This window comes from Papio anubis, chromosome 8 (genome assembly GCF_008728515.1).
Source record: "Papio anubis isolate 15944 chromosome 8, Panubis1.0, whole genome shotgun sequence".
Taxonomy (NCBI): domain Eukaryota; kingdom Metazoa; phylum Chordata; class Mammalia; order Primates; family Cercopithecidae; genus Papio; species Papio anubis.
This window is the reverse complement of record NC_044983.1, coordinates 82,152,751-82,178,802: the sequence shown is the minus strand read 5'-3', so window position 1 is coordinate 82,178,802 and position 26,052 is coordinate 82,152,751. Positions and strand designations below refer to the sequence as shown.

General features: G+C 38.3%; 1 protein-coding gene and 1 pseudogene across 1 annotated transcript in view; both read left to right on the top strand.

The window, feature by feature from the left end:
* The window catches only part of CNGB3 (cyclic nucleotide gated channel subunit beta 3), a 155,357-nt gene that overhangs the window by 71,732 nt on the left and 57,573 nt on the right, over nucleotides 1-26,052 (top strand). The window contains exons 7-10 of the mRNA XM_031669658.1: nucleotides 11,135-11,185; nucleotides 17,313-17,399; nucleotides 19,124-19,188; nucleotides 19,918-20,040. Coding sequence (XP_031525518.1) covers nucleotides 11,135-11,185; nucleotides 17,313-17,399; nucleotides 19,124-19,188; nucleotides 19,918-20,040 — 326 coding nt within the window. The remainder of the gene's footprint in view (nucleotides 1-11,134; nucleotides 11,186-17,312; nucleotides 17,400-19,123; nucleotides 19,189-19,917; nucleotides 20,041-26,052) is intronic.
* LOC110743976 lies at nucleotides 3,573-8,591 on the top strand (annotated as a pseudogene).

Below are 26,052 nucleotides of genomic sequence, written 5' to 3'. Positions count from 1 at the left end.
TTTCACTTGGTTTTTGGCCATTGTATGGTCATGACCATTTGAATCAATGTGGATTCACCGCACTGTCCAATACAGTGACCACCAGGCAAATATGTCCATTCAAATTTAAATTTGAATTAATTACAATTAAATAACATTAAATAACATTAATTACAATTAAATAACATTACAATTAAATAACATTTTAAATAACATTAAAAATTCAGATTTCTCAGCCACATTGTTCATATTTCCAGAACTCAACAACCACATGTCTAGTGGACAGCACAGAAGATTTCCACCATTGCAAAATATACTATTATTCAGTGTGGTAAGAGAATGAAAGAGAAATGAGCCATCCATATCTCCATCAATATAGCCAAACCACAGACAGGTAGCCACACCCCTCACAGATATGGGCAAATCACAAGCACATAGAACACCTCCACTGGTGTTTTTTTAATGAATATGGCATCTATGGGTCTATCTTTTTATTCTTTACCTGCCAAATTCATCACATCCTATTTCTCATGATCAAATGCAGTGCCCTTCCTAAGAAATTAGCATTCTTACCCTTAGGATAAATTATCTTCTCCTGGATTTACTCTCAGTGTTAAGGGAAGTTTATTGTCAATCCAATCAATCTGAGAAACAGACAAATGTGTTTTCACAAGCACAAATCCAAGTCTTATAGCCACTAGCCCAAGCCCCTTCCCCAGCTAACTAGAAGGCTGCTTCCTTTCCATCTGTGGCCAATGTGCCATCCTCCTCCCAAGGCTCAGCAAGGGCTGCACAGAACATGTCCTCCAGTGTCATGATAGGAAGAGCAGACTGACTGACTATATGGCACCTTAGGTTCATGTAGAATTTTCAAGAAGATAGTTAGGTTGCTTAATCTTCTTAATATTTTCTGTTGGATCTTCAGAAGGTCTTAAATTATCAAAAAGCTGAAAGGAATAGTTTTGAATATTTTTTTCTTCCTTAAAAAATTGTTATTTTCTAGGAAGTGTTTTCTATATTTGAAATCTTTCCTAGAAAGAAATACTAAAGGCAAAAGCCAAAGCTATACCAAAAGTCTATTCAAAATATGCCTTGTGCAGACTTTAGAACACTAGTTAACTCACCAGCACCCATCCCCAGAGCAACCTGGCAGCTTGATGAATGGTGATGACAGTGTACAAATAAGAAGTAAACAACAACAAAAAAAGGAACACTAATTTCAACCTCCATTAGACTCACAAGGGGGGGAGAAAATCAATATTTGACAAATGGAAAATGACAAAATCCGTAAAGGGAGACTTTTATTTTGAATTTTCTAAGAGGCCTTGCACACAATGAGTGTTAAAATCAAGAAAACTAACCGGTAAAGAACACACGCAACGAGCTCTATTTAAAATGCATTATCATAAGCTACAAATATAGAGCAGGAAATAATTGCTTTGTTTGTTCAATTAAAGAAACCAAATTAATGGTTTCTTTAATTTAGAGTAAGTAGCTGCAGCCTTTGAAACTTGATTACATTTTCGTAAGAAAACTATGCACATTGAGTACCCAACCTGAAGGTCTCACTATATTTAGCTATCTATGCTACCATTGGTATACAACACTGAATCATTCATTCATTCATTCATTCATTCATTCAAGAAACATTTATTAAATACCTACAGTTGCTAGGTAGATACATCTACTTAATTCATTTATTAAATAAATGCACCATAACTGGAGGATGGAAATATTAATTCCCCAAGGCTTTGAAGGAAAACAAACAAGTAACAGACAACAGATTGAGGTGCTAACAGCTACAATAGAAACCAGGAGGACTTACAAGTTTTTCACAGCATTTATTTATAAAATCTTTCTCCTAAAAGTGATGCTACAAAGGTAACAGAATTTTGAAATGCAGTCGAACCATTAGTCTGTTGTATGTAATTTCCTTTAGAGATAGCAGAAATTGAGTTGGAAATGACAGTGAAGATTATTTAGGTAAGAGACACATCCGTAACCCTTTGCAAAATTCACAGAAATCCTCGCTGTCATCTAGTTACAACGTCAATTAGGCCTTCCTTTATAATCAACTGCTTTTGGTACTTAAACCTCTCAATTGCTCTTTATAAACCAATCTGAAGAAAATCACTTCCTTCTCTGTGTTTCCTACACTTTACTCATAATTCTATTATTTAATTGTATTAAATATTGATTAGACTAATTATGAAGTAGTAGAAACAAACAGTCCAGGGTCAAATTTCACTTCTGAAATTTGCTAATAGCATTAACTTGAAGAAAGTAAACTTACCCTTTCATTGAGTACAATCTTTTTCATCCCCCAAAATAGGAATAGTCGTACTGTTGCAGGACTTTTCCTTAGTTCAGTTAAAGACAGGGTCCTTGTCTGTCCCATGGCCATGAAAATGTAGGCTCGGAGATGGTTGGAAAGGTGAGCGAAGCAGGGTTTTATTAGGTTTTATTAGGTGAAAAAGTTTAAAAAGGGGGGGAACAGGGATCCTCCACAAGGCCAGAGCCCCCTGCTAGAGTGCTTCCTGCCCACTGTTCGAATTCCAGGTTCCTCCCTACTGCAAATGTAGCAAACTTTCCAAGGCTCCACCTCAGTGGGCAGGCTGGCTGGAGTTTCTGCAGCAACCCCCTCCCACCCGGCTATCTCAGCACCCACCTTATAAACCTATTATGAAGATTGAATAAGACACCTAGCTCGGGGTCTGGCATGTAGAAAATACACAGTTGATTGTTAAATGAATTAAATGAATGGATGTCCACACACTTTACTTTTCCCTCTTGTCTCCTATTTGTCTATGTATCTCTCTTTCTTACCTGAGGATAAGTTTCTTGAGAGTAGGGACAGTATTCGATTCACTTCTTTATCTAACCTAGGAACTTAGAGTACACTCAAGAAATGTTTGAAGGAGTGAATGAATGGTAATCTCAGTTCAAGGATTTTATTTCCTTGAATAATTAATCTGCATTATAACTATTTCAGGTAATATTATTTTAAAACACTTTTCCATCTGTCCTGTGTAAAATTATGAAGTTTCTATGAATTGTTTTCAGAAGAAGTGAATACTGGCCGCGGTGTGCGGCTTGGCACAGGCTCACAAATTGCTGCAGTGGCACCCCATGCTCAGCCTTGCGGACTGAGTTGGCGGCGGCGGGACAGGGACAGCAGCGCACCCGCGCAGCCCTGCACCTGGGCCAGTCTCCTGAATATTTACACATTGCCAAATCTCCTGTGGACAAGCCACCACGAGGCTAAGACTGTCCCATGATGGGTTGAGCCTCTTCTTGTGCCTAGAGATTCCGAGAATCCTATCCATCTTTTTCACCAATACGGTTTATGGACTCTGATAACCCAAATCTGACATCAGTTCTGGAATGTCTAGAAGATACTAAGAACAACAATCACCTTCGTCAGTAATTGAAGTAGTTGATATGTGAACTCTGCAGATTATATAACCTTCCTAAGCACCTGCATGTTTGAGATGCTAGATCAACCACTACCCATGGGTCAGAATGGGAAAACAGAAGTGACTTCAGACGAAGAGTAGATGGTTGGAGATATAAAATACTTAAATCACTATAAGATGAAGGAAGAAGAACTTACTAGTGGGAAAAAGTCGGAGGATGAAGGAATTGAAAAAGAAAATTTGGCAACATTAGAGAAAATTAGGAAGACTCAAAGGCAAGACCATTTAAATGTGGTGTGGTGTTTGGGTCAGTGCAAGCTTCAGATAGACTTATGAAAGAGCTCAGGGACGTATACAGATCACGGAGTTATAAAACAGGTCTGCTGGAACTTTTTGTCTTCTTCCTGAAAGAGAATTAACTCTTACATGATTTTTATCTTCTGACAAAAGCATGAGTAATATTGCTTGGAAAGGATTTATTCAGTGGAACTCATAAATGACAGTACACGACTGGCATGTTAAACTGCAGAAGGTCGACCCTGATAGTCTTTTGCACAATGATCTTCAGATCGGAAAAGAAAAAGGAAGATAGAATATGTTTTGTTTAACATATCTTTTAAGAAACTGTTGTCGTTGTCAACTGGGTTGTCGTCCTAAAGTATGAATCTGTTATATATTGACCGAAGTTGCTAATGGCTACATTTCTACTGGTTCATATGGGGGAACGAATGAAGCACCAAAGCCGAAAACAAAACACAAAATACACACACACACACACAAAACAGGAAAGTAGAACTTCAGGGAGGGGACGATCTGAGAGGTAAATGGCTGAAATTCTATTGGATTTGTGTTTCTGGCCCATGCCTCCTGATACCAGAAAGAAGGGCCTTTTCTGGGGTAGGAGTATTTCTTAAGAGGCCTGGGAAGAATGTTATTGCCTTGAGCTAACTGGCCTTGTGAAGAGGACTTTAAACTGAATTGCCAAGTTTTTAGTATTGGAATTCACAGACTTTGGAGGGTAGCAGGATGACTTTCCATTAGATCCTCCATTTGTTCGAGTGGTGTTACCTGTTCTCTCAGGAGGGTATGTATTGGGTGGGGGAGCACTGTATATGGAACTTCTCACAAAACAGGGCTGTAGCTGTGCCTACACAATAGAATTGGTCATCATGCAAATAAATGCCATCTTAGTCAGAGGCAAAGCCAGAGTGCAGTTTGCAGCAAATAAGAATCAATATAATCTAGCAAGAGCCCAACAATTCTATAATTCCGTTGTACAGATGCATGAGAAAAATGGTCCCTCTGGACACACTGCCGCCTGGCCATGCTTCCTTTCCCTTTCATCTTTCTCATCGACCAATGGGCTTGGAGCATTGAGGCCCTGCCCCATTCTGCGTTCTAGTGTGGCCCTGGTTACTTCTCCTCTGGCTCAGTTGCACATCTGCCTGGTAGATGACTGGATGTGTTTAGCAGTGGTTGCCAGGATCGTGCTGATGTGGCCCCAACCCCACCTCCCACCCTGCCCTACAGAGCAAATTGGCTGTGGCCAAGAAAACATTGAGAGAATATCAGCACAGAAAATACCCTGGTGTAGGTACAAGAGCAAAAAAAGGAGAAAATTAAAAATGGCAGCAACCCTGAGACAACCACTTCTGTTGGTTGCCATTCACCTGATGATACATCCAAAGACCACGCTTCTCCCCTACAACTGTCTGCTCATGACACCATGTTAGCTGGTGGGGTCTCTTCCCCTGGTGCCAGTTGCGCTAGCATGGCGGCACCTCAGAATCATGATGTTGACATTGGTCCCAATCTCATGGATGAAACCAAGACTTTCCCATTGACCGGGAGCCCAGGACAACTCTCCCAACAGCTCAATGGTCTTGCCTCTGAGTCTACATCCTTTGTCAGTGGGTAGGGCCCTACATCATCTGCTAACCTGAAGGATCTGGAGAAACAACAGAACCAAGAAATTCTGGATCAACTGGAAGAAGAAAAGAAAGCAAGGAATTGAAAGCAGGGAGCCCAAAGGGAGTAGTTACAGGTTCAAATTCAGACCACAGGGATACTTATGTCCAAGAAAGCAGAGTTATGGACAGCCCTGTATTATACTCAGCGTGCTGCCAGGTAGTTTGAAGGAGAGTCAAAGGATCTGGCCAGCCGCCTGCAGTATTCCTGGCAGCATGTGGGAGATTGGAGCCGGCTCTCTCTGCTGTCTCTACACAGCAGAAGATGATGGGCAAGTACAACAAAGAGTTAACCAAAAGAGAGATGCCCTCAGGCTGGAGTTATATGAGGATCTGAAGCAGCAGAACTCAGAACTAGAAGAGAAACTTGAGTCCTAGTATCGGAGAAGTCAGGGATCCAGCTCAACTTAGAGGAGCTGCAAAAGAAGCTGGAGAGGGCCAAGCTCCTGCTTCAACAGTCCTCAAGCCAGTGTGAACCCCCTAATGCTAACTAGCAGTTACAGCAGGCCATGGAGGATCAGGCACACTGGAAGCACACCTGGGGCAGGTTACAGAGTTGCTGAAACAGCTACAGATAGAGAAAGATCAATATACTGAAAATCTGAAAGGAGGGAGCACCATGTGGTAGCAGAGGATGCAGCTGATGTCAGAGCAGGTGCACAGGTTGAGGGAGGAGAAGGGGCACAGCATGAGTCAGGTACAGGAGCTGGAGACGAGCTTGGCCGAACTGAGGAACCAGATGGCTGAACCCCTGCTCCTGGAGCACTCAGCAGGGCCCTCTGAGGTGGAGCAGCAGCTACAAGTGGAGGCCGAGCACCTGCAGGAGGAGCTGGAGGGTCTGGCAGGACAGCTCCAAGCCCAGGTGCCAGACAATGAGGGTTTGAGTTGCCCGAACCAAGAGCAGGAGGAGAGACTGCTGGAGCTGGAGCAGAAGGCTGAGCTCTGGGAGGAGCAGGCAGAGGCGCGCAGGTCCAAACCTTGGAGACCATGCAGAATGACCTCGCCACCATCAATCATGCAGTCTCCCAGAATGGTGAGCTCAAGGAGCAGATGGCCAAGCTGCAGAGCGGCTTCATGAAGCTGAAAAATGAGAACATGGAGATCACCAGCAAACTGCAGTCAGAGCAGTACATCAAGAAGGAGCTGGGCGAGAAGCTGGGTGAGCTGAAGGAGATGGTAGAACTGAAAAGCCAAGAGGCTCAGAGTCTGCAGCAGTAGTGAGATCAGTACCTGGGTCACCTGCAGCAGTACATGGAGGCCTATCAGCAGCAGGTGGCCACCTTTCAGCAGGTGCCCTCTGAGAAGGAGCTCCACAAGCAGTTACTGCTGCAGACCCAGCTCATAGACCAGCTGCAGCAGGAGGAAGCTCAGGGCAAAGTGGTGGCTGAGGTGGCCTGCCAAGAGTTGCAGGAGACCCAGGAGCACCTGGAAGCCAACAGCCAGCAGAAGCAGCAGCTACAGGCCCAGCTGACCTTCATGGCTCTCCATGGGGAAGGAGATGGACTGGACAGTAAGGAGGAGACGCCTCCACTCATGCTGAGCATCCTGGAGAACCTGGAGAGTCAGGAGGCCATGCTGGCATTTTTACACTCAGCTGTAGCCAGTGCCGAAGAGGAGCAGGCACAGCCACGTGGGCAGCTGAGGGAGCAAAGGGTGAGCTGTAAGTGTCTGGCTCACCTGGTGGCCTCGGTCCAGAAGGAGCCAGAGGCAGCAGCCCTAGCCCCAGGGACTGGAGACAATTCTGTGTGTGGGAAGGCCCACCAGGCCCTCCAGGGGGCCATGGAAAAGCCTCAGAGCCACTTTATGGAGCTGATGCAGGAGAAGGTGGACCTGAAGGAGCAGATGGAAAAGCTGGAACGTCACTGTATCCAGCTGTCTGGAGAGACAGATGTCATCAGTGAGCGGGAGGCCAGGACATGGCAGGGGGAGCTGCACTGTGGTCGGAGGGGTCCCAGTGTCTGAACCTTATCCTCTGGCAGGAAAGTACATCACACTGTACCAGAGCCAGAGGGCAGCGTTGAAGATGTGGCGACAGAAAGAATACATGAGCAGGCTGGCCCAGGACAAGAAGAAGATGAAAGTGAAGCTGCTGGAGCTGCAGGAGCTGCAGGAGCTGGTGTTGCGGCTTGTGGGCAACCACAACAAGTGGCATGGCAAATTCCTGGCAGTTGCCCAGAACCCTGCTGATGAGCCCGCTCCAGGCACCCCAGCTCCCCCAGGAGCTTGGGACTACCAACAAGCAGGCTGATCTTTGCAAGATGAGCCTCGTCCACGTGTGGAACTTGCACAAGGAGAGGCCGGGGAGGGTTCTCACCATGACAATCCCACTGCACAGCAGGTTATGCAGCTGCTTCCTGAGATGCAGAACCCCCAGGAGCACCCAGGCTTGGGCAGCAACCCCTGCATTCCATTTTTCTATCGTGCTGACGAGAAATGAGGTGAAGATCACCGTCATCTAAAAGCCGGCCACTGTCAGCAAAGCTTGGAGAAGTGGGGCCAGAAGCTCGTCCCCATCAGGTCCTTACCACCCCTTCCCAGTCACCCCATTATCGTTAGAGTAGCAAGGTAAGACCCCTGTGTGATGTGGGGAGACAAACAAGTGCAGACCCTTTGCCACCTTGGCCCGGGCTGAGTCCTTAATTTCTGGATGATTATTGTGGTTATTTAAGAGCCAGAGGCTCATAGAGTTGATTTATTTGGAGGAGGCCTGGTGGCCTCCCTGATGGCCTTACTCTCACTAAAGCAACTTTTCCCTCACAGGGGCTCCCATCTTCTTATTTAGAGAGGCAGCTGAGGCAGGACAATGGGACTAAATGTAGAACACGCGAGAGAACAGGCTGCTGGGGGTGACTCCCCTTCCCCAGTGGACATATTGTATCTGCATAACATTTTGTAATTCCAGGGGTAGGGCCACCCCCTGTACTATACATAGAGGAGGTTGAAGCTGGCACATGGAGAGGAGGTTCTAGTAATTATTTGGGGCTCGGAAACTTCTTTATTGATAGCATGGGACAGAGAAAGGAGGCAGGGATGGGGTCATGGTGCCCTGGTGATGCAATTTCTGTTTGTTTTGCTTTTTATTTTGGAATAAACGGATTTAGCCATGGTGTGGGGGAAGAAGAGGTGAATACTGCGTAAATATACTAACACTTGAGTAGATCTTCTTCAAAAAGTATCCATTGGAAAAGGATTTAGGTGCAATTAGCATATCCTTCCTAAAGTAAGCCTCCCCTGAAGAAATGTCTGTGGCATAATGATGAGGCTTAAAAGAGGGAGAGAGAATTAAGTGGGGTGACATTTTAAAAATAAGTACCTAATTGTTACCGGTAAGCATGCTGATCCTCGTAAGGCTAATGATGCCAAGTTGATTTACTGCTCTAAAGAAGATAGAATTTAAAATCACTACATGGCATTTAATTTAATCTAGCAAGTTTTAGTTGCATTTACATTTACTCAATCATAGAATCATTGACAACCTTGAAAGTAAACAGACAAATGTGCTAAGAACATTCTTCCTGGGTGCAGGGTGGAAGTAGTATTTTAACTTAACTGTCTGGCACTTGATATCTATCTGGCTGTCCCATATAAGCTTTGAAGGAAGTGACTGATTTTACTCTTGTGGTACATGATTTATAAGGCTATTTATTTGAACCTGTATCTATGTCTACCTATGTAGGCCATTTTGTTTCACAGTAAAAATCATTAAATGAGCATGTCATATATTTTCTAATATATTTATGTAAAATTTAGTATGTGTATATGAGTAAAAATTAAAGCCAAAAAAGGCAGTAGTGTGGGGAGTAACTTGGGAGTTGACTAACCAATCTTTAACATTGCTCAAACAGCAGTTTAAAACTTCCAGACAGCCTGAATGATAATTGTTAGAAGATGCTACTTCCATGTGTCCAAGTTATAATGCTTCGGTCAACTAATTAAGAGCCCTTAGAAAATCCCTTACTACATATAAGTGAAATATATAAGTCCAATATTCACATTAATTCTTTTAGGTCTGAATATTAACAAATGCCATTCTAGTCATCTATCACTTGTCACACATTGATTGAACACCTACTATGTGTTAGACACTGTGTTAGGAACTGAGCAAATAGAGGAAAAAGATTGGACCCTACTCTCTTACATAGCTCAGAGTGTCTAGGACAGACCGGCAAAAGAAAAATGGTAGAATTTTGTGTTGTGAGTCATGAAAAGGCATGGCCAGGGTGCTATAAGGCTCAGAGAAAACCATCTGACAGAGAAGACCCTTAGTCCAAATCTTGATGGATGAGTTGGTGTTACCTGCACCTTTTTCCTCCACAAGAAAAAAGGAAAAACATGTTCTGAGCTGTGGGACAGTATGGGCGAAGGCATTACTATGATGCATTTGAGGAACTGCTGAACAGAGTGGGTTCTGTTCCTGGGATGCTCCAGGAAGTGAGTGGGAAACAGAAAGTAGAGCTTTGTATACCCTGAAAAGGTGCTTTCATTTTTTTTTTTTTCTTAAAATCATGTGAAGTTGCAGGATTTGACATAAACAAGGATTTTAAGTGATCTGATTTAGAGATCATCTGGCTGCCACTGTAGAATTGTTCCAGGGGAACAAGACTAAAGTCAGAGATAGTGCCAGAAAGGAGAGAATGGACATGAGAAAATTTTCAGAAGAAGAATGAGCAGAACTTGGCTATTGGTTGTATGAGGGCTGAGGGAGACCGCGCAGTGTAGGACCACTAAGCAGTGTAGTTGAGGGTGCTCATAGGATACTCGGAAGCGGGAGGAGGAGCACAGTTTGGCTCAAGGGCAATGTAGAATGATGATGAATTCAGGTTTGGTGCAGTGGATCTGCTAAATGAAGAAGACAATGGGCAGTTGCTTACCCAGCAGCTCAAGAAAGTGATATTAGGTGGAAGCAGAGATTTGGTAGCATCAACCCACACTGTAATCTCTGAAACTATAAACGTGGGTGAGATTTCCCAGGAAGCAAGTATGAAGAGAAAAGAGAAGAGAGCTAAATCCTGGGGAATGTTGACTTTTAAATGACTAGCCCAAGAATCCAAGAAGAACATTGAAAAGTAGGAAGTGAAGAAATAAAGTAAACTAAGAGTGGCATTACAGATTCTTTGAAAAGAAAAAGTTTCAAGGAAAAAAATTGTCCAAAAAAATTGTTTAATGCTTCAAAGGTTTTTATTCATCTCTCCATTTCTTTCTTCATTCATTTAATAAATATTCACTGGGCTTTTAGTATATTCTAGGCACTAGTTAAATATAGTTGTTAAGCAAAATCAAACCTGTCCTCAGATAGATTACCATTTAATGGAGTAGACTAATTTTAAATAAATGAGCCAAGCAATATATGTGTCATTTCAAATTATGATGAGTGCCATAACAGGATGCTAAGTGCCATAAAGGATACCCCGGGTGTCATCATTAGGAGGTCATTGGTGGTTTTGTACTGTTAGCCTTGAAGAAGTGAGAGAAGTGGGAAGAAGCCAAATTACCACCAAATTGCCATGAGTTAAGGATAAATATGAGGGAAGGATATAGAGTAAAGCAGGTAGGCAACTCTTTTGAGAAGCTTGACTATGGCAAACAATAGAGCAAGAAGAAGAAAACTAAAACCAAACATTATTTGTTTTAAAACCTGAGAATACGGAGCATATTGATTGGCTGAGATTGAAAGGAACCAGCCAAGAGAAATAGTTCTAAATATAAATTTAAAAGTGAGAAAAAAAATCGATGAAATTGGCGAAAATTAATGAAAATACAAATATGTTTCAGGTGGATCCAAATGAGCTAAGGAAAAACTACAGGACTTCTACAAAATTTCAGGTAGGTGACTCAAAAACAATTTCAAAATTGCTCAAGTAATCTCCTACCATTTTGACTTTAAATCCCATCTATGGATTTCTATAAACAAAGTTTATACATATGAAGTTTTATTAGACAAAGATAAGCCTGAAGTTTCTGCCTCTCAATAATTACCTGATATATTTCCTTGTATGTGCAAATGGGTAATTCCACATATAAGTCCTTATTAAGCAGACCAAAATAAGTTAGTGCCCACATTTGAATTCTAATTTACACATCAATAAAGGAATATGGGTTGTATACTTTGCCTTGTCTGCAAAATTCTAGCCCCCAATTCATGTAGCATGATGTTGTAAAGGTTTGCAAAATTGTTTCTACTCCTGTTTCTTTCTTGTTCTCATGTATTCAAAATAAAAATTATTAATAGAAGAGAGGCAATTGTTTAGATAACATGGAACCTTCTTTTCTAAAACATACGTTTTATTGCCCATAATTGTTTTCTAAGTACTTTGTTCTCTAACTCTGAGAAATAGGCAGAGGTCGGGGTTATTTCGGTTTACCCAATCGGAGTGAACTCTAGCCCCCTACTTCAAAGACAATTCTTTAGTGGCCTCAAAGTTTGTTTAAAAATACAAATCTGGGTTTAGGTCTCAAACTATCCCTGTTGGAAATCTACAATGATTAACATCCCTTTCAATTGGCTTTTTAAAAAATCTCCAACTAATTTTCTTTATTAAAAATTGCCACATACTTAGGCATATTCATAAAAGATCTCTGTGCTACTTTGATGAATTCTACAAAGAGGATGAATACTTTTGTAATCCCATAAAGCTTATTCCAAACTCTTACTTTCCTGAGTTTGAATAAGGGCTAAATTAATTTATATATTTAATTTGTGTTAGCATAATGACATTTTGGTCAATGACAGACCATGTATATGGTGATGGTCCCATAAGATTATAAGGGAGCTGAAAAATTCCTATTGCCCAGTGACATCATAGCCATCATAACATTACAGTATAATGTGTTATTCACCTGTTTGCAGCGATGCTGGTGTAAACAAACCTACTGGCTGCCAGTCACACAAAAGTATAGTACATACAAATATGTATGGTACATAATATTGGGGATAATGGTCATAAACAACTAAGTTACTAGCTTATGTATTTACTATACGATACTCTTTATTGTTATTTTAGATTGTACTCCTATGAATTGTTTTAAAGTTAATTGTAAAAGAGACTCAGGCAAGCCTTTCAGGAGGTATTCCAGAAGAAGGCATTGTTATTATAGGAGATGACAGCTCCACCCATGTTATGGAGCCTGAAGACCTTCCAGTGGGGCCAGATATGGATGTGGAAGACAGTGATATTGATGATCCTGACTATGTGTAGGTCTAGGCTAATTTGTGTGCTCGGGTCTTAGTTTTTAACAAAAAAGCTTAAAAGCAAAAATAAAAACATTTAAAAATAGAAAAAAGCTTATATAATAAACATATAATGAAAATTCTTTTGTACAGCTGTACAATGAATGTTTTAAGTTAAGTGTTATTACAAAAGAGTAAAAAGTTTTCCAAAATTCAAAAGCTTATAAAGTAAAATAGTTGCAGTGAGTTAGGGTTACTTTATTATTAAAGAAAAAAATTGTTAAACAAATTTAGTGTAGCCTAAGTCTACAGAATTCATAAAGTCTACAGTAGTGTACAGTAATGTCCTAGGCCTTCAGTCAGTCACTACTCACTCATTGACTCAGCCAGAGCAAGTTCCAGTCCTGCAAGCTCCATTCATGGTAAGCATCCTATACTATCTTTCATATCACATTTTTAACTGTACCTTTTCAATGTTTAGATGTGTTTAGATACAAAGTTATTTACCATTGTGTTACAGTTACCTACAGTACTCAGTACAGTAACATGCTGTACAATAACATGCAATTATATACTGTAATATACAGAGCATGCTGTACAGTAACATGCTCCTAGGCTTGTAACCTAGAAGCCTAGGCTTATATGTCTATACCATACCACCTACGTGTATAGTAGACAATATACCTAGGTTTCTGTAAGTACATACTGTGATAGTCACATGATGAAATCACCTAACAATGCATTTCTCAGAATATATCCCTGTTGTTAAGTGACACATGACTGTATTTTTGAACTTGGTCATTCCACTATTAGCTTGTTAACTTCTTGTGAATAGAAACAATATCTTACTCCTATTTCAACCCCAACATGCTTTGCAAATTGTCTTGCACAGAGTTTAGTGTTAGTCAATACTTCAATCAATTTTCTACAGTTCAATGAGAAATAAATTATCTCTGGCTACACAAATCTGTGCCAATGTGTTAATATTAAAATGGCTAATGATTAATGACTGTCTGCAGAGAGAAGTTGAGAGGGGAGTTGAGCAATTGAATAGAAAGCAAGCAAAAAGATCATTATGATTTGAGCCAAAAACTATAGGTTTTAGGGTAGCAATAGATAGGTCAATCGTGTGCCTGCTTTTTTATTTTAAATACATTATTTTAATTACCGTTCTGTACACCTAACTTGTTACAAAGATTGATACTTATACAGTAAAATCAATGAGGTTTGAGGATATGATGTAATTTCTAAACTAATACTTTTAGTAAGTAATTTGTTTATAATAGCTAATCTGGTTAATTCAAACCAGAAGTTCTATTCTTATTCAATAGCAGCAGGCTTTGAAATTGTTAGGCAATTAATTATCTCAACTCTATGCTTTTGGGGTACAAGTGGTTTTTGGTTACATGGATTAATTATATAGTGGTAAATTATGAGATTTCAGTGCACCCATCACCAGAGTAGTGTACATTGAATCTAATATGCAGTTTTTTTTGTCCCACTCCAAGCCCATCCCCACTTCTGGTCTTCAAAGTCCATTATATCACTCTGTATGCCTTTGCATACTGAGAGCTTAGCTCCCACTTATAAGTGAGAACATTTAGTGTTGGGTTTTCCATTTCTGAATTACTTCACTTAGAATAATGGCCTCCAGCTCCATCCAAGTTGCTGCAAAAGACATTGATTCCTTTCGATGTCTAAATATTATTCCATGGTGTACATATACCACATTTTCTTTATCCACTCATTGTTCAATGGCCACTTAGGTTAGTTTCATATTTCTGCAATTATGAATTGGGCTGAAATAAACCTACATGTGCATGTGTCGTATTCATGTACTGACTCCTTTTCCTTTGGGTAGATACCCAGTAGTGGGATTGCTGGATCGAATGGTAGATCTACTTTTAGTTGTTTAAGGAATGTCCATACTGTTTTCCATAGAAGTTTTACTAATTTCCATTCCCACCAGCAGTGTATATGCACTCCCCTTTTACCACATCCATGCCAACATCTATTGTTTTTTGACTTTTTAATAAGGCCATTCTTTCAGGAATAAGGTGGTATCTCATTGTGGTTTTAATTTGCATTTCCTTATTGACTAGACAGGTCACTAGACAGGTCAACAGTGTGTCTGCTTTTTTATTTTTAATACATTATTTTAATTACTGTTCTGTATACATCTTGTTACAAAGATCAGTTAGTTCCATATTTTCTGCAATTATGAATTGGGCTGAAATAAACCTATATATGCATGTGTCTTTTTCATGTACTGACTCCTTTTCCTTTGTGTAGATACTCAGTACTGGGATTGCTGGATCGAATGGTAGATCTACACAAATCTGTGCCAATGTGTTAATATTAAAATGGCTAATGACTAATGACTGTCATCATAGAGGAGTTGAGAGGGGAGTTGAGCAACTGAATAGAAAGCAAGTAAAAAAATCATGATTCGGGCCAAAAACTATAGGTTTTATAGTAGCACTAGACAGGTCTACAGTGTGCCTGCTTTTTTATTTTAAATACATTATTTTAAGTACTATTCTGTACACTTCTTAACTTGTTACAAAGATCAGTACCTGTACAATAAAATCAATGAGGTTTGATGATATGATGCACTTGGGGGTGGCATTTTTTTCATGTTTTTTGGCTATTTGTATAACTTCTTTTGAAAAATGTCTATTCATGGCATTTGTCTACTTTTTGATGAGATTATTTGTTTTTTCTTGCTGATTTGAGTTCCTTGTAGATTCTGGATACTAGTCCTTTGTCTGATGCATAGTTTGCAAATATTTCCTCCCATTCTGTGAGTTGTCTGTTTATTCTGATGATTATTTCTTTTTACGTGAAGAAACGTTTTTAATCAGGTCCCATTTATTTATTTTCGTTGCATTTGCTTTTGGGGCTTTAGTCATAAATTCTTTGCCTAGGCCAATGTCCAGAAGAATTTTTCCAAGGTTGTCTTCTACAATTTTTATGGTTTCAGATCTTATATTTAAGTCTTTGATTTATCTTGAGTTGATTTCTGTATAAAGTGAGAGATAGGGATCTAGTTTCACTCTTCTACATGTGGCTTGCCAGTTTTGCTAGCACCACTTAAAAAACAAGATGTCCTTTCCCCAACTTATGTTTTGTGTGCTTTGTTCAATACCAGTTGGCTATCAGTATTTGGCTTTATTTCTGGGTTCTGTATTCTGTTCCGTTGGTCTATGTACCTACTTTTATACCAGTACTATGCTGTTTTGCTAACTATAGACTTGAAGTCTGGTAGTGTAATGCCTTCAGATTTGTTCGTTTTGCTTAGGGTTGCCTAGGCTGTAAGGGCTCTTTTTTAGTTTCATGTGAATTTTAGAATTGTTTTCTCTAATTCTGTGAAAAATAATGTTGGTAGTTTGATGGGAATTGCATTGAATCTGTAGATTGCTTTTGGCAGTATGGACATTTTTACAATACTGATTCTCCCAATCCATAAGCATCAGATGTGTTTCTGTTTGTTTGTGTCATCTATGATTTCTCTCAGCAGTGTTTTGTAGTTCTCTTCGTAGGGATCTTTCACTTCCTTGGTTAAGTATATTCCTAGGGATTTGTTATTGTTGTTGTTGTTGTTTTACAGTTGTAAAGGGATTGAGTTCCTGATTTGCTTCTCAGCTTGGTCATTTTTGTATGTGTATTGCAGTGTTACTGGTTTGTCTACATTGATTTCATAATCTGAGACTTTATTGAACTTGTTTATGAGATCTAGGAGTCTTTTGGAGATGTCTTTAGGGTTTTCTAGGTATACGATCATATCATCAGTGAACAGTGATAGTTTGATTTCCTCTTTTTTGATGTGAATGCCCTTTATTTCTTTCTCTTTCTTGATTATCCTCTGGCTAGGACTTCCTCAACTCTCTATTTTATACGTGTGGCCTTACAATATGTTCTTAACTGCTCTTAATTGTCTTAAGATGTCTTAAAGTTTTTAAATACACCCTATTAAGACCATGTAAAATTTACTAAAAATGAATAATTATTTTACATAAAAGAATTTCGTATTGTTGTTGCCATCAAGAAAGTATGAAGTATGACATTGTCATTTCATAATGACCAGTTTAACAGAAGATCAAAATAATTTTAATACATGACAATTTTTAAAAATTTCTTAGCTATAATAGTACTTTCAATACCTCCTCCCATCAGAGCTGCTGATTAATTGCAATCATTATTGATTTCTTTTCTCTCCTCTCTCAGCCTGCACAGGCTCTGATAGATACTTTTAAAGCAGTTTATTGGTAGCAAAATGGTTCAAAGTAGACAAGAGTAGAAAGCATTGAAGATCCTAAATGAACCACAATATAATCAACTCTGAACACTGGAGAATTGGCTGAAACATAAAAATATAACGCTGCAATGAAAGTTCAATGCTTTCAAATAAAATCAAGAATGGACTTGATTTTTAGTCCGAGAGCCCCATGTTAGAAACACTATTCAAACGTATTTTAACATTAGCAACTATGCCCATTGTATATGTGACAGCTCAATAAAAATCCCAGTAAATGCAGTGCCTAAGGAGAGATCAGATGCATGGTGGTGGAAATGAAATATGGTGGAAGGAGGCTACAGAATAGTTTTCATGGTGCTAATATGCCTTAAAAAGCCCCATGCATAGTTAATTGAAAGCAGTTTTGGATTAAACAACAAATAATGCACTGTGACTGGTCAACTTTTACAGACATCAATGTAAATCCATCCATTCCCAGAAAGGCATGTAAACACTACATATTTTTGAATGTGTTCTTTCAACAGTTGGATGTCGCATCAATAATACCATTTGATGTTTGCTACCTCTTCTTCGGGTTTAATCCAATATTTAGAGCAAACAGGATGTTAAAGGTAAGATAACTATATTTAATTGTCTTTTCCCTTATAATGGAAATATTTCCATTTCCTTATAATGGAAATCTCAAAACAATTTAAAGTATCTTAAAATTACCAATATTCTTGATTTTTCCCAAACTCTTCTCCATCTTTCTGCCCTCATCAATGCTATGATTTTTTTTAATGAAAGAAGAAAAAAATGTCTACTGGTGAAAGTTGCTCCTGGTTTTTATTTTGTATCTCACATGGAAATTTCAGAAGGTACCTGCTTGGAGATAACCAATTTTCAGAAATAATCAGGTTTCTGTAGATTTAGGAGTTTATCTGGCATTATGATAAAAGCTTATAAAGTGCCAACTCTTCATTCCCCATCTCTGTAACCCTAAAATGTCCAAAAGCCCTCTCTATCCATTAGATATTTAAATATAGGAGATCCTGACAGTTAACATTAATCTTCTTTTCAAAGCCCCGTAGTCCACTCATTTCACTTATTTATAAGGGTGTCATCTTAATGCACAATTCTCTAGGATAAATATTTATTATCTATCTGTCTCCAAATTATAAAAGAGAAAACAAATGAGTATACATTTTCTTTTTAGTGAACACTTAAGCTAAATTTGAAATCATGCCTTTGTGCAAAATTGTATTAAGAGCACAATAAACAAATTACCACACATATAAATTATCATAATCTGAGTGTTCAAAGATGTTTTTTCCTACTTATGAACTCTGGAAAAACAAATCCTTTGTGTATATTTCTAATTAAATAGTCATTACTATTACCTACACTATTTTTAATTCTAAATGTTCTATTGCAGTCATATCCACCTTGGGCAAAATTTTGAACTAAGTAATCTCTGTGGTCCCTCCTATCTGTAAGAGTCTATGATTTGAAGCATATTAAATATATTAACTTACATATGCACACAACCCTTTTGGGGGGCATCTTTTCTTATTGACCTCATTTTACAGATGAGAAAATCAAGGCAGAGAAATAGCAAGAGACTTTTCCATGGTTACACAGTAGTAAGTGGCAGAGATAGGACTGGCATTTGGCTCTGGATTCCATACTTTACTGCCTATAGAAATAAAAGAGGAAGTAGGGGGTAGGAGTGCATCCAGGCAGAAAAGGTTGAGATAAAAGTAGAAGTAAGCAGGAAAAAGCCTTGAGGGAAATAGTAACTCTGCTTGTATTAGATGCACATAAACTCATTGTATCTTTGAATACTGTCAAGAACAGCCAATGCTAATACTTACTGAAGTTTAAATTTTCTTTAAACAAATACACATTTAATGCACATTCACTGAAAAATAATGCTAGTGTTGAGCAATAAGACTTAACATCTATTTATAACTGTAACACATTACACTTTTCCTCTTTTATGTATGTTTTTGGAGAGTGTGACTTTAATTGTTGGGAAATAAAGAGTTCTACTATATGCTTACAAAAGGAAAAGGAAAAAAATGTTTTTTAAGTTTCATTTTCAACAAACATTAAAAGTAAGACTATAACTAGAGGGTAGCAATAAAATAAAGCAAGAAGCTCTGGAAGTGTGGTATCATGCTATAAAATGTACTGCCCAGAGGAAAATACCACTGAACAGGGTCTTATTTTTTTTTTAAAGACATATGAATAAAATTATTTTCAGTAATGAATAAAATCTATTTCATATAGTTTTATTTAAATATATATATTTAGGACTAACATGCTTTTGGATTTCTTTTGCTTTTCTATACAGTATACTTCATTTTTTGAATTTAATCATCACCTAGAGTCTATAATGGACAAAGCATATATTTACAGGTAAAGTATAACTCAGTATACTTGGGGAAAGGGGAAAAAGCAATGGTGCAGCATTTTAGACAGAATTTGGCAGGGATATGACCTCCCTCTTCAAAAAAAAAAGGGTATAATTTCAGCTCTGGCTACATAAAATATAGGACTATGTTCTAGAACAGATGTGGGTATTTTAAGTGAAATAAAAGTATGAAAATCATATCAGATTTTAGAAGAGTACTGGACTAAGAAAATAAGACTTATTATCTGCTTCTGTCAAAACAAGTACAGAAAAACATACTCTTTTGCAAGTTGACTTTAAACCTTTCTCATGATAATTCGTTCCTAATCTGAATTTCATTCGTTTGTTGTTCTAAATTTCACTTGCACCGAAACCTCTAGTTGCCATTCATCATAGCATAAAGTCTCATGAGCTTTTCAGAGACATCTAGTTAAATCAGCATAGTGTATTTTATGGGACTTAAACTGAAGAAGTGACCCTTGAGGCATGTCTTTCAGTTTGTTGTTGTTGTTGTTATTTGTGTTTTTCCCTACACTCTGTCAATCCCAGTCAAGACATTGCCATCGGAAAACATGCAATGGTACCATCACTTTATACTGTACTAATGAGAGTTAACAGTTCACAAATCCAAAGCAAGGGGTTCACTGGAGACTTTAAGGAAAAGAAAATGTTAAAATAGGCTGTATTCCAGAAAAAAACATGGATTCTTACTTTCTATCTATTCTCTCTGACAGAGTTATTCGAACAACCGGATACTTGCTGTTTATTCTGCACATTAATGCCTGTGTTTATTACTGGGCTTCAAACTATGAAGGAATTGGCACTACTAGATGGGTGTATGATGGGGAAGGAAACAAGTAAGTTCTAATGTTGAAAGAAACCTTTATTGATTATTTTTAACATTCTGTTTCATTGCATGAATTTATGAGAGCCAGTGTTTTTGAAGCTGTCATAACCCATTCAATGACTGGTAAATACTATTTGACCATAAAAAAGGATAAAACCAAGTCATTTGCACCAAAATGGATGGGACTGAAGGTCACTATCTTAGTGAAATAAGCCAGATCCAAAACGATAAATATCACATGTTCTCACATATATGTGAGAGCTAAAAATTTTGATCACATAGAGACAGAGAGTGGAAAGATAACAGAGACTGGGAAGGGTGGGTGGTGGAGAGAGGAGCACATAAAAAGTGGATTAAAGGATACAAACATATAGTAAGAATGTATTCAATGTTTGCAACAGAGTAGGGTGACTATAGTTTCAAAACCTGTATTGTACTCGGCTAACAAACACCCTAAACACCCTGACTTGATCACTATGCATTATATACGTGTAACAAAATTGGACCAGTACCCCCTGAATTTGTCCAAATAAAAAAATTTTTAAGCTGAAAAACCTCTTTAGTAAGTCAGTTCGTTTTTAAGTGAAAGAGAATAGAGGAGAATAGAATAGAACATATCAGAATCTGTCTGATAGTAAGGGAGTGTGTGTGTGTGTGTGTGTGTGTGTGTGTGTGTGTATCCTGAGTTAACCTGTGAAATGCATTTTTTACTCTGGATCATGATCAAAAAAGTTTGAAAGCCTCTACATTAGACAACTGAGCAGTAAGATAACTTTTAATAACTCCAATGCTGATTGTTAGTAATGAACAATGTTAATTATTTAGAGGGCAGGTGTAGTGGCTAATTAGTTTACCAGTGAAGGGTTTTATGGGTTTATGAGTCAGCTATAACCACTAACTCAATTAAACACTTAGAGACTAACAAGGATCATAAATTAAACTTGATAATTAGGTATGCAAGTGTCCCAGAAATAAAAAAAGATCATCTGAAAAATTTAGAGCAGTAGAATCAGGACTTGGGAATGGCAACTGGGTTATTTAATAGTGAAATTTCCTTTTGGTAAGATACAAAGACCTGGCATAAAGTCGACTTCACTAACTTTCTGCTCCAGTGAAATGACATTGAACATATAATAAGGCAATGTCCAAATTGGAAAAAAAGCAGATCCCAGCATTACTTTGAAGGGCAACTCACTGCAGCCTTGGGATGGAGAGCAATTATAGGATAGAGCAAAGAGAGGGAAAATAACTTACAAAATTACACGCTACCTAGAGTGAGTTGGATGTGCATAAGGGATTATAACAACCAGAACCAATTTTAAAGAATTTAAAGTCAGAAGGACCACTGATTGGGAAACACACATATACAGATACTCTATTTCCAGAAAATTTACTAAATAAATAATTCCCTTTAGAATGTGAATTATTTACTTTGATATAAACAACTAATTTGTATAAAAATTGACTAAAATACCAACTATATTAAAATTGCCTCAAAGTGAGTATGTAATCCAACATCATTAGATGACTGTGACTGATAACTGTTTTTTTCAAATTAGCAAAATAATACAGGATTGCATAAGAATGCCTTCAAGAAAGTGAAGCTGTTTCTCTTTTTATACCTAGATGCCTCTCTGTGGAGTTTCTAGGGACTATATCTTGTTTCCAGTGTCAAGCTCAGTGTTAAGTATATAATAGTAGAAAATATATTAGGTATATAAAGGCAGATAGAGAGAGGGAGAGTAAGGAAAAAAGAAAGGAACGGCCAAATCTGCATTGTAACAAGAAGAAAGAAATCTCAGCTTCGGCCCAAAAGAAACTTCAAGTGTGCTAGTGTTTTAGATTTCTAATTCCAGCTACATTATAAACCAGATAGCCAAAATACTCTCTCTAAAATACAAGATAAATTACCTGTTGTAATTTTGTTGTTACTTATTATAATTATTTATTATAAGTTTCTAGATGAATACAATTACAACAGTTTTCAATGACTGCTGAGTTCCCTAGAAAGTAAGAAGTATCTCCAAAGGCTAAAACACAAACGTATGTACCAAACCTGGAGTACGGTAGGAAATGAGTGTGAGTAACCACTAAAGAACAGAAATGGAGAGAATAACTTCTAAATTGGTAAGCGGAAAAAATGAATATGGAAATTTAAAAAGCAAACCAATCCAAAAAAAGACACAAAGATAAGGAGTGGCAGTTTTGGGGAGAAGTATAGGAAAGGCAGGACAATAGAAGACACAACATAAGATAATAAGGACAATTTAAAATAGATCAGTATGTTACCAGAAAGGGGTCCTGATCCAGACCCCAAGAGAGGGTTCTTGGACCTTGTGCAAGAATTTGGGGCAAGTCCATGGAATAAAGTGAAAGCAAATTTATTAAGAAAGTAGGCCGGGCGCGGTGGCTCAAGCCTGTAATCCCAGCACTTTGGGAGGCCGAGACGGGCGGATCACGAGGTCAGGAGATCGAGACCATCCTGGCTAACATGGTGAAACCCCGTCTCTATTAAGAAATACAAAAAACTAGCCGGGCGAGGTGGCGGGCGTCTGTAGTCCCAGCTACTCGGGAGGCTGAGGCCGGAGAATGGCGTGAACCCAGGAGGCGGAGCTTGCAGTGAGCTGAGATCCGGCCACTGCACTCCAGCCCGGGCGACAGAGCGAGACTCCGTCTCAAAAAAAAAAAAAAAAAAAAAAAAAAAAAAGAAAGTAAAGAAATAAATACTGCATAGGCAGAGGAGTGGCATGGACCGCTTGACTAAGAATACCTATAATTATTTCTTGATTATATGCTAAACAAGAAGTGGATTATTCATGAGTTTTCAGGGAAAGGGCTGGGCAATTCCCAGAATTGAGGGTTCTTCCCCTTTTCAGACTATACAGGGAAACTTCTGGACATTGCCATGGCATTTGTAAACTGTCATGGTACTGGTGGGAGTGTCTTTTAGCATGCTAATGAATTATAATTAGCATATAATGAGCAATGAGGGTGACAAGAGTTCACTTTCATCGCCATCTTCATTGTGGTGGATTTGGGCCAGCTTCTTTATTGAAACCTACTTTATCAGCAAGGTCTCTGTTACCTGTATCATGTGCCAACCTCCTATTTCATCCTGTGACTTAGAATGCTTAACCTCCTGGGAAGGCAGCCCAATAGGTCACAGTCTTATTTTACCCAGCCCCTTTTCAAGATGGAGTCACTCTGGTTCAAATACCTCTGACAAATATGTGCAGTAAATTAATGTGAACTAAACTCACATGCTAATAGAGATTGTCAATTAAAATTAGTCAGAAAAAGCTTTAAAACAAAAGACATTTTAGAGAAAAAGGTCACCATTTAATGATAAAATTTTGATTCACGATTGTCAAAAGACAAAATTACAACAAATTGATTTTAACTATTTTAATTGGCTTTTATTTGCAATTCTAGAATCAGGCAACACCTCAATTCTATAAAATAGAATGAATGTTCTGATGAGCTGAGCAAAAGAGGTTGGCTTCATAGGCAGAAAGGGGCTGAAGAAAGCAGAAACAAAGAACAAAAATGGATTGGTCATTTCAAAGTTACTTTCCTTGTAAAGGTTAAAGTAGAGGGGACTTCCTTACCATGCTGGATAAAACTGGCTTGTTTGGGGATTTAGCTCTCTCTCTTTCTCTCTCTCCTGATTTCTTAGAATGGCAGATAAACAACTTAGTTTCAGTTTGGTGACACAGAACTTCAGCATGAGTCATTCCATTTGGGTTTGGTCTGTTTGGCCTAGTGCAGGAGTTTAGTCCAAACCAATGGCCTCCTATAAATTTTATTTACTACCATCAGGATATTCCAATTTTAAATGTGTATGCACCCAATAAAATACTTACAATCATTCAAAGAAAATCATAAAGCAAAAATTGATAGGAGGAGGAGAAATTGGCCAATATATCATCAAAGTGTGAGACACCAAACATAACTATTGACAGGTCAAGTAACCAAAAACAATAAACATATAAAAGATTTGATAACCCAAATAACAAGCTTGATTTCATGGGTACAAATAGAATCTTGCACCCAAGGATTAGAAACTGCTCATTTTTCTTAATCACTCACAGAAAAACTACTAAAAGTGATCATTTTCTAGGCCCAAAACTAGTTTCAATAAATTCCACAGCCTTGTTATCATACAACTCACATTCTCTGACTATAAATATTAACCCATCAAGTCTGCTCTGCTCATTTAGACTGAAGCATTCTCACTCCAAACCAAAGATCCAGCAATCCTATTACCAACCGTCAGGGACACAGGTTGCCACCTTTGCAATGAAAATGCTTTTAAAAGTAGCTTCTTTACTTATCTTTTTAGATAATTTGCATATGTCAGTTATTCATATACTAATCCTAACAGGTTTTTTAACATCAACTTCTCCTTCTATTGCTTCATATTACCCTTTGATCTTGTAAGCCAAGTTTTTGCAATAATTACCTAAAGTATTTTTTTAACTTAACCCTTGTGATGGTCCTGGTGACCTATAAATTGAAGGTTGCTTATTAGGCCTTTGGATTTGCAAATTTTGCCCTAGTTAGAATTACGCAGCAGACTGTGGGGCATAAATGGAACACTGTGAACATTTAAAATAAGTCAAGTTTATTATTATTCCATTAATTCTCATCAGAACAGCAATTTCTATTCATTTCAATAGAAGGCATTTTTATTTATATTGAGCAAATGACATCCTTCTTTAGACTGTAAAATTTGACAAAGAATGCAAATGTTATTTCAAAAGGAGAACACAAGTGAGTACCTACGGTTATGTGATACTTAAAAATGTTCCCAATGTACTTTTGTCCACATATATCCCAATTTTATTTACTTTCTGACATAAATTTTCCAATGCGCACAAATTTTTTTTAACAAACCCATGGTCCTAATCCCTAATGTATCTTTTCCTTGAAAAAAAAAGAAAAGCAAACAAGGCTGTCATGGGAATTATTGACTTTAACTGAGGTAAGGAAGGAATCAGAATTACTATACCATAGTGCTAGAAAAATTTAGGTAATCTACCTTCTTAACTTTACAGATGAAGACTATAAGACTTAGGTAGATGAAAATATTTATTCAGGATGCCCTAGATACCTCATAGCTGAGGTCAGACAATGGCAGAGAGAGAGAAGGAAAGGGAGAGGGAGGCGGAGGGGAGGAGGAAGGGGAGGGCAAGAGGGAGAGGGAGAAGGGAGGAGGGAGAGAGCGCGGTGGGGTGGATATTTATATTACAATTCCTGGAGAGTCACCCTTGGGATATAACAACAAGAACAAAAAAAACCCAGAGCAAAGAATCGGGGGATCAGAAGGAAGTGAAGAGCAGTGAGCAGCATGACAGCGGAGAGTTCAGAAGGCGATTCAACAGATGTGTTCACAGATACAGTCTTCCTACATTCTCATTTCAGTAAGTCTAGGTATGCATTCACTCATCCATTCCAGTCATTCAACAAATACTAGTGAATTCCTATTGTGTGCTACTAGGCCCATAAATACCTACCTTTGTAGCACTTACATTCTAACAAGACCGTTCTCCCTCATAGCCAGTGCTTCCAGAAATAAGTTTACAGAAACCAGGAACTAAGATGGATTGAGGTAGCTAGGAAGGTCCACACAGTAAGATAAGTATAGAAGGGGTACTTTTAAAAGTTGCATGTCCCACTACAGATTCACCACAATGGCTAAAATTTAAAAGACTGACAATACCAAAGACTGGGATAATGACAATGCCAGGTGTTAGGGTAACATGGGGTTACTGGAACTCTCACATATTGTTAGAGGGAATGTGAAATAACAAAACCATATTGGAAAAAGATCTGACAGTTCATTTTACAACTAAACACACCTACCTTACAACTCAAAAATTCGAACGTAGGTATTTTACCCAAGAGTAATGAAAATATATGTTCACAGAATGAAACTTGTTCGAGAATTTTCATAGAAGCTCTATTCATCAAGACCAAAAACTTGAGGCAGCCTAGGTATTCATCCGTAGGTGGATAAATA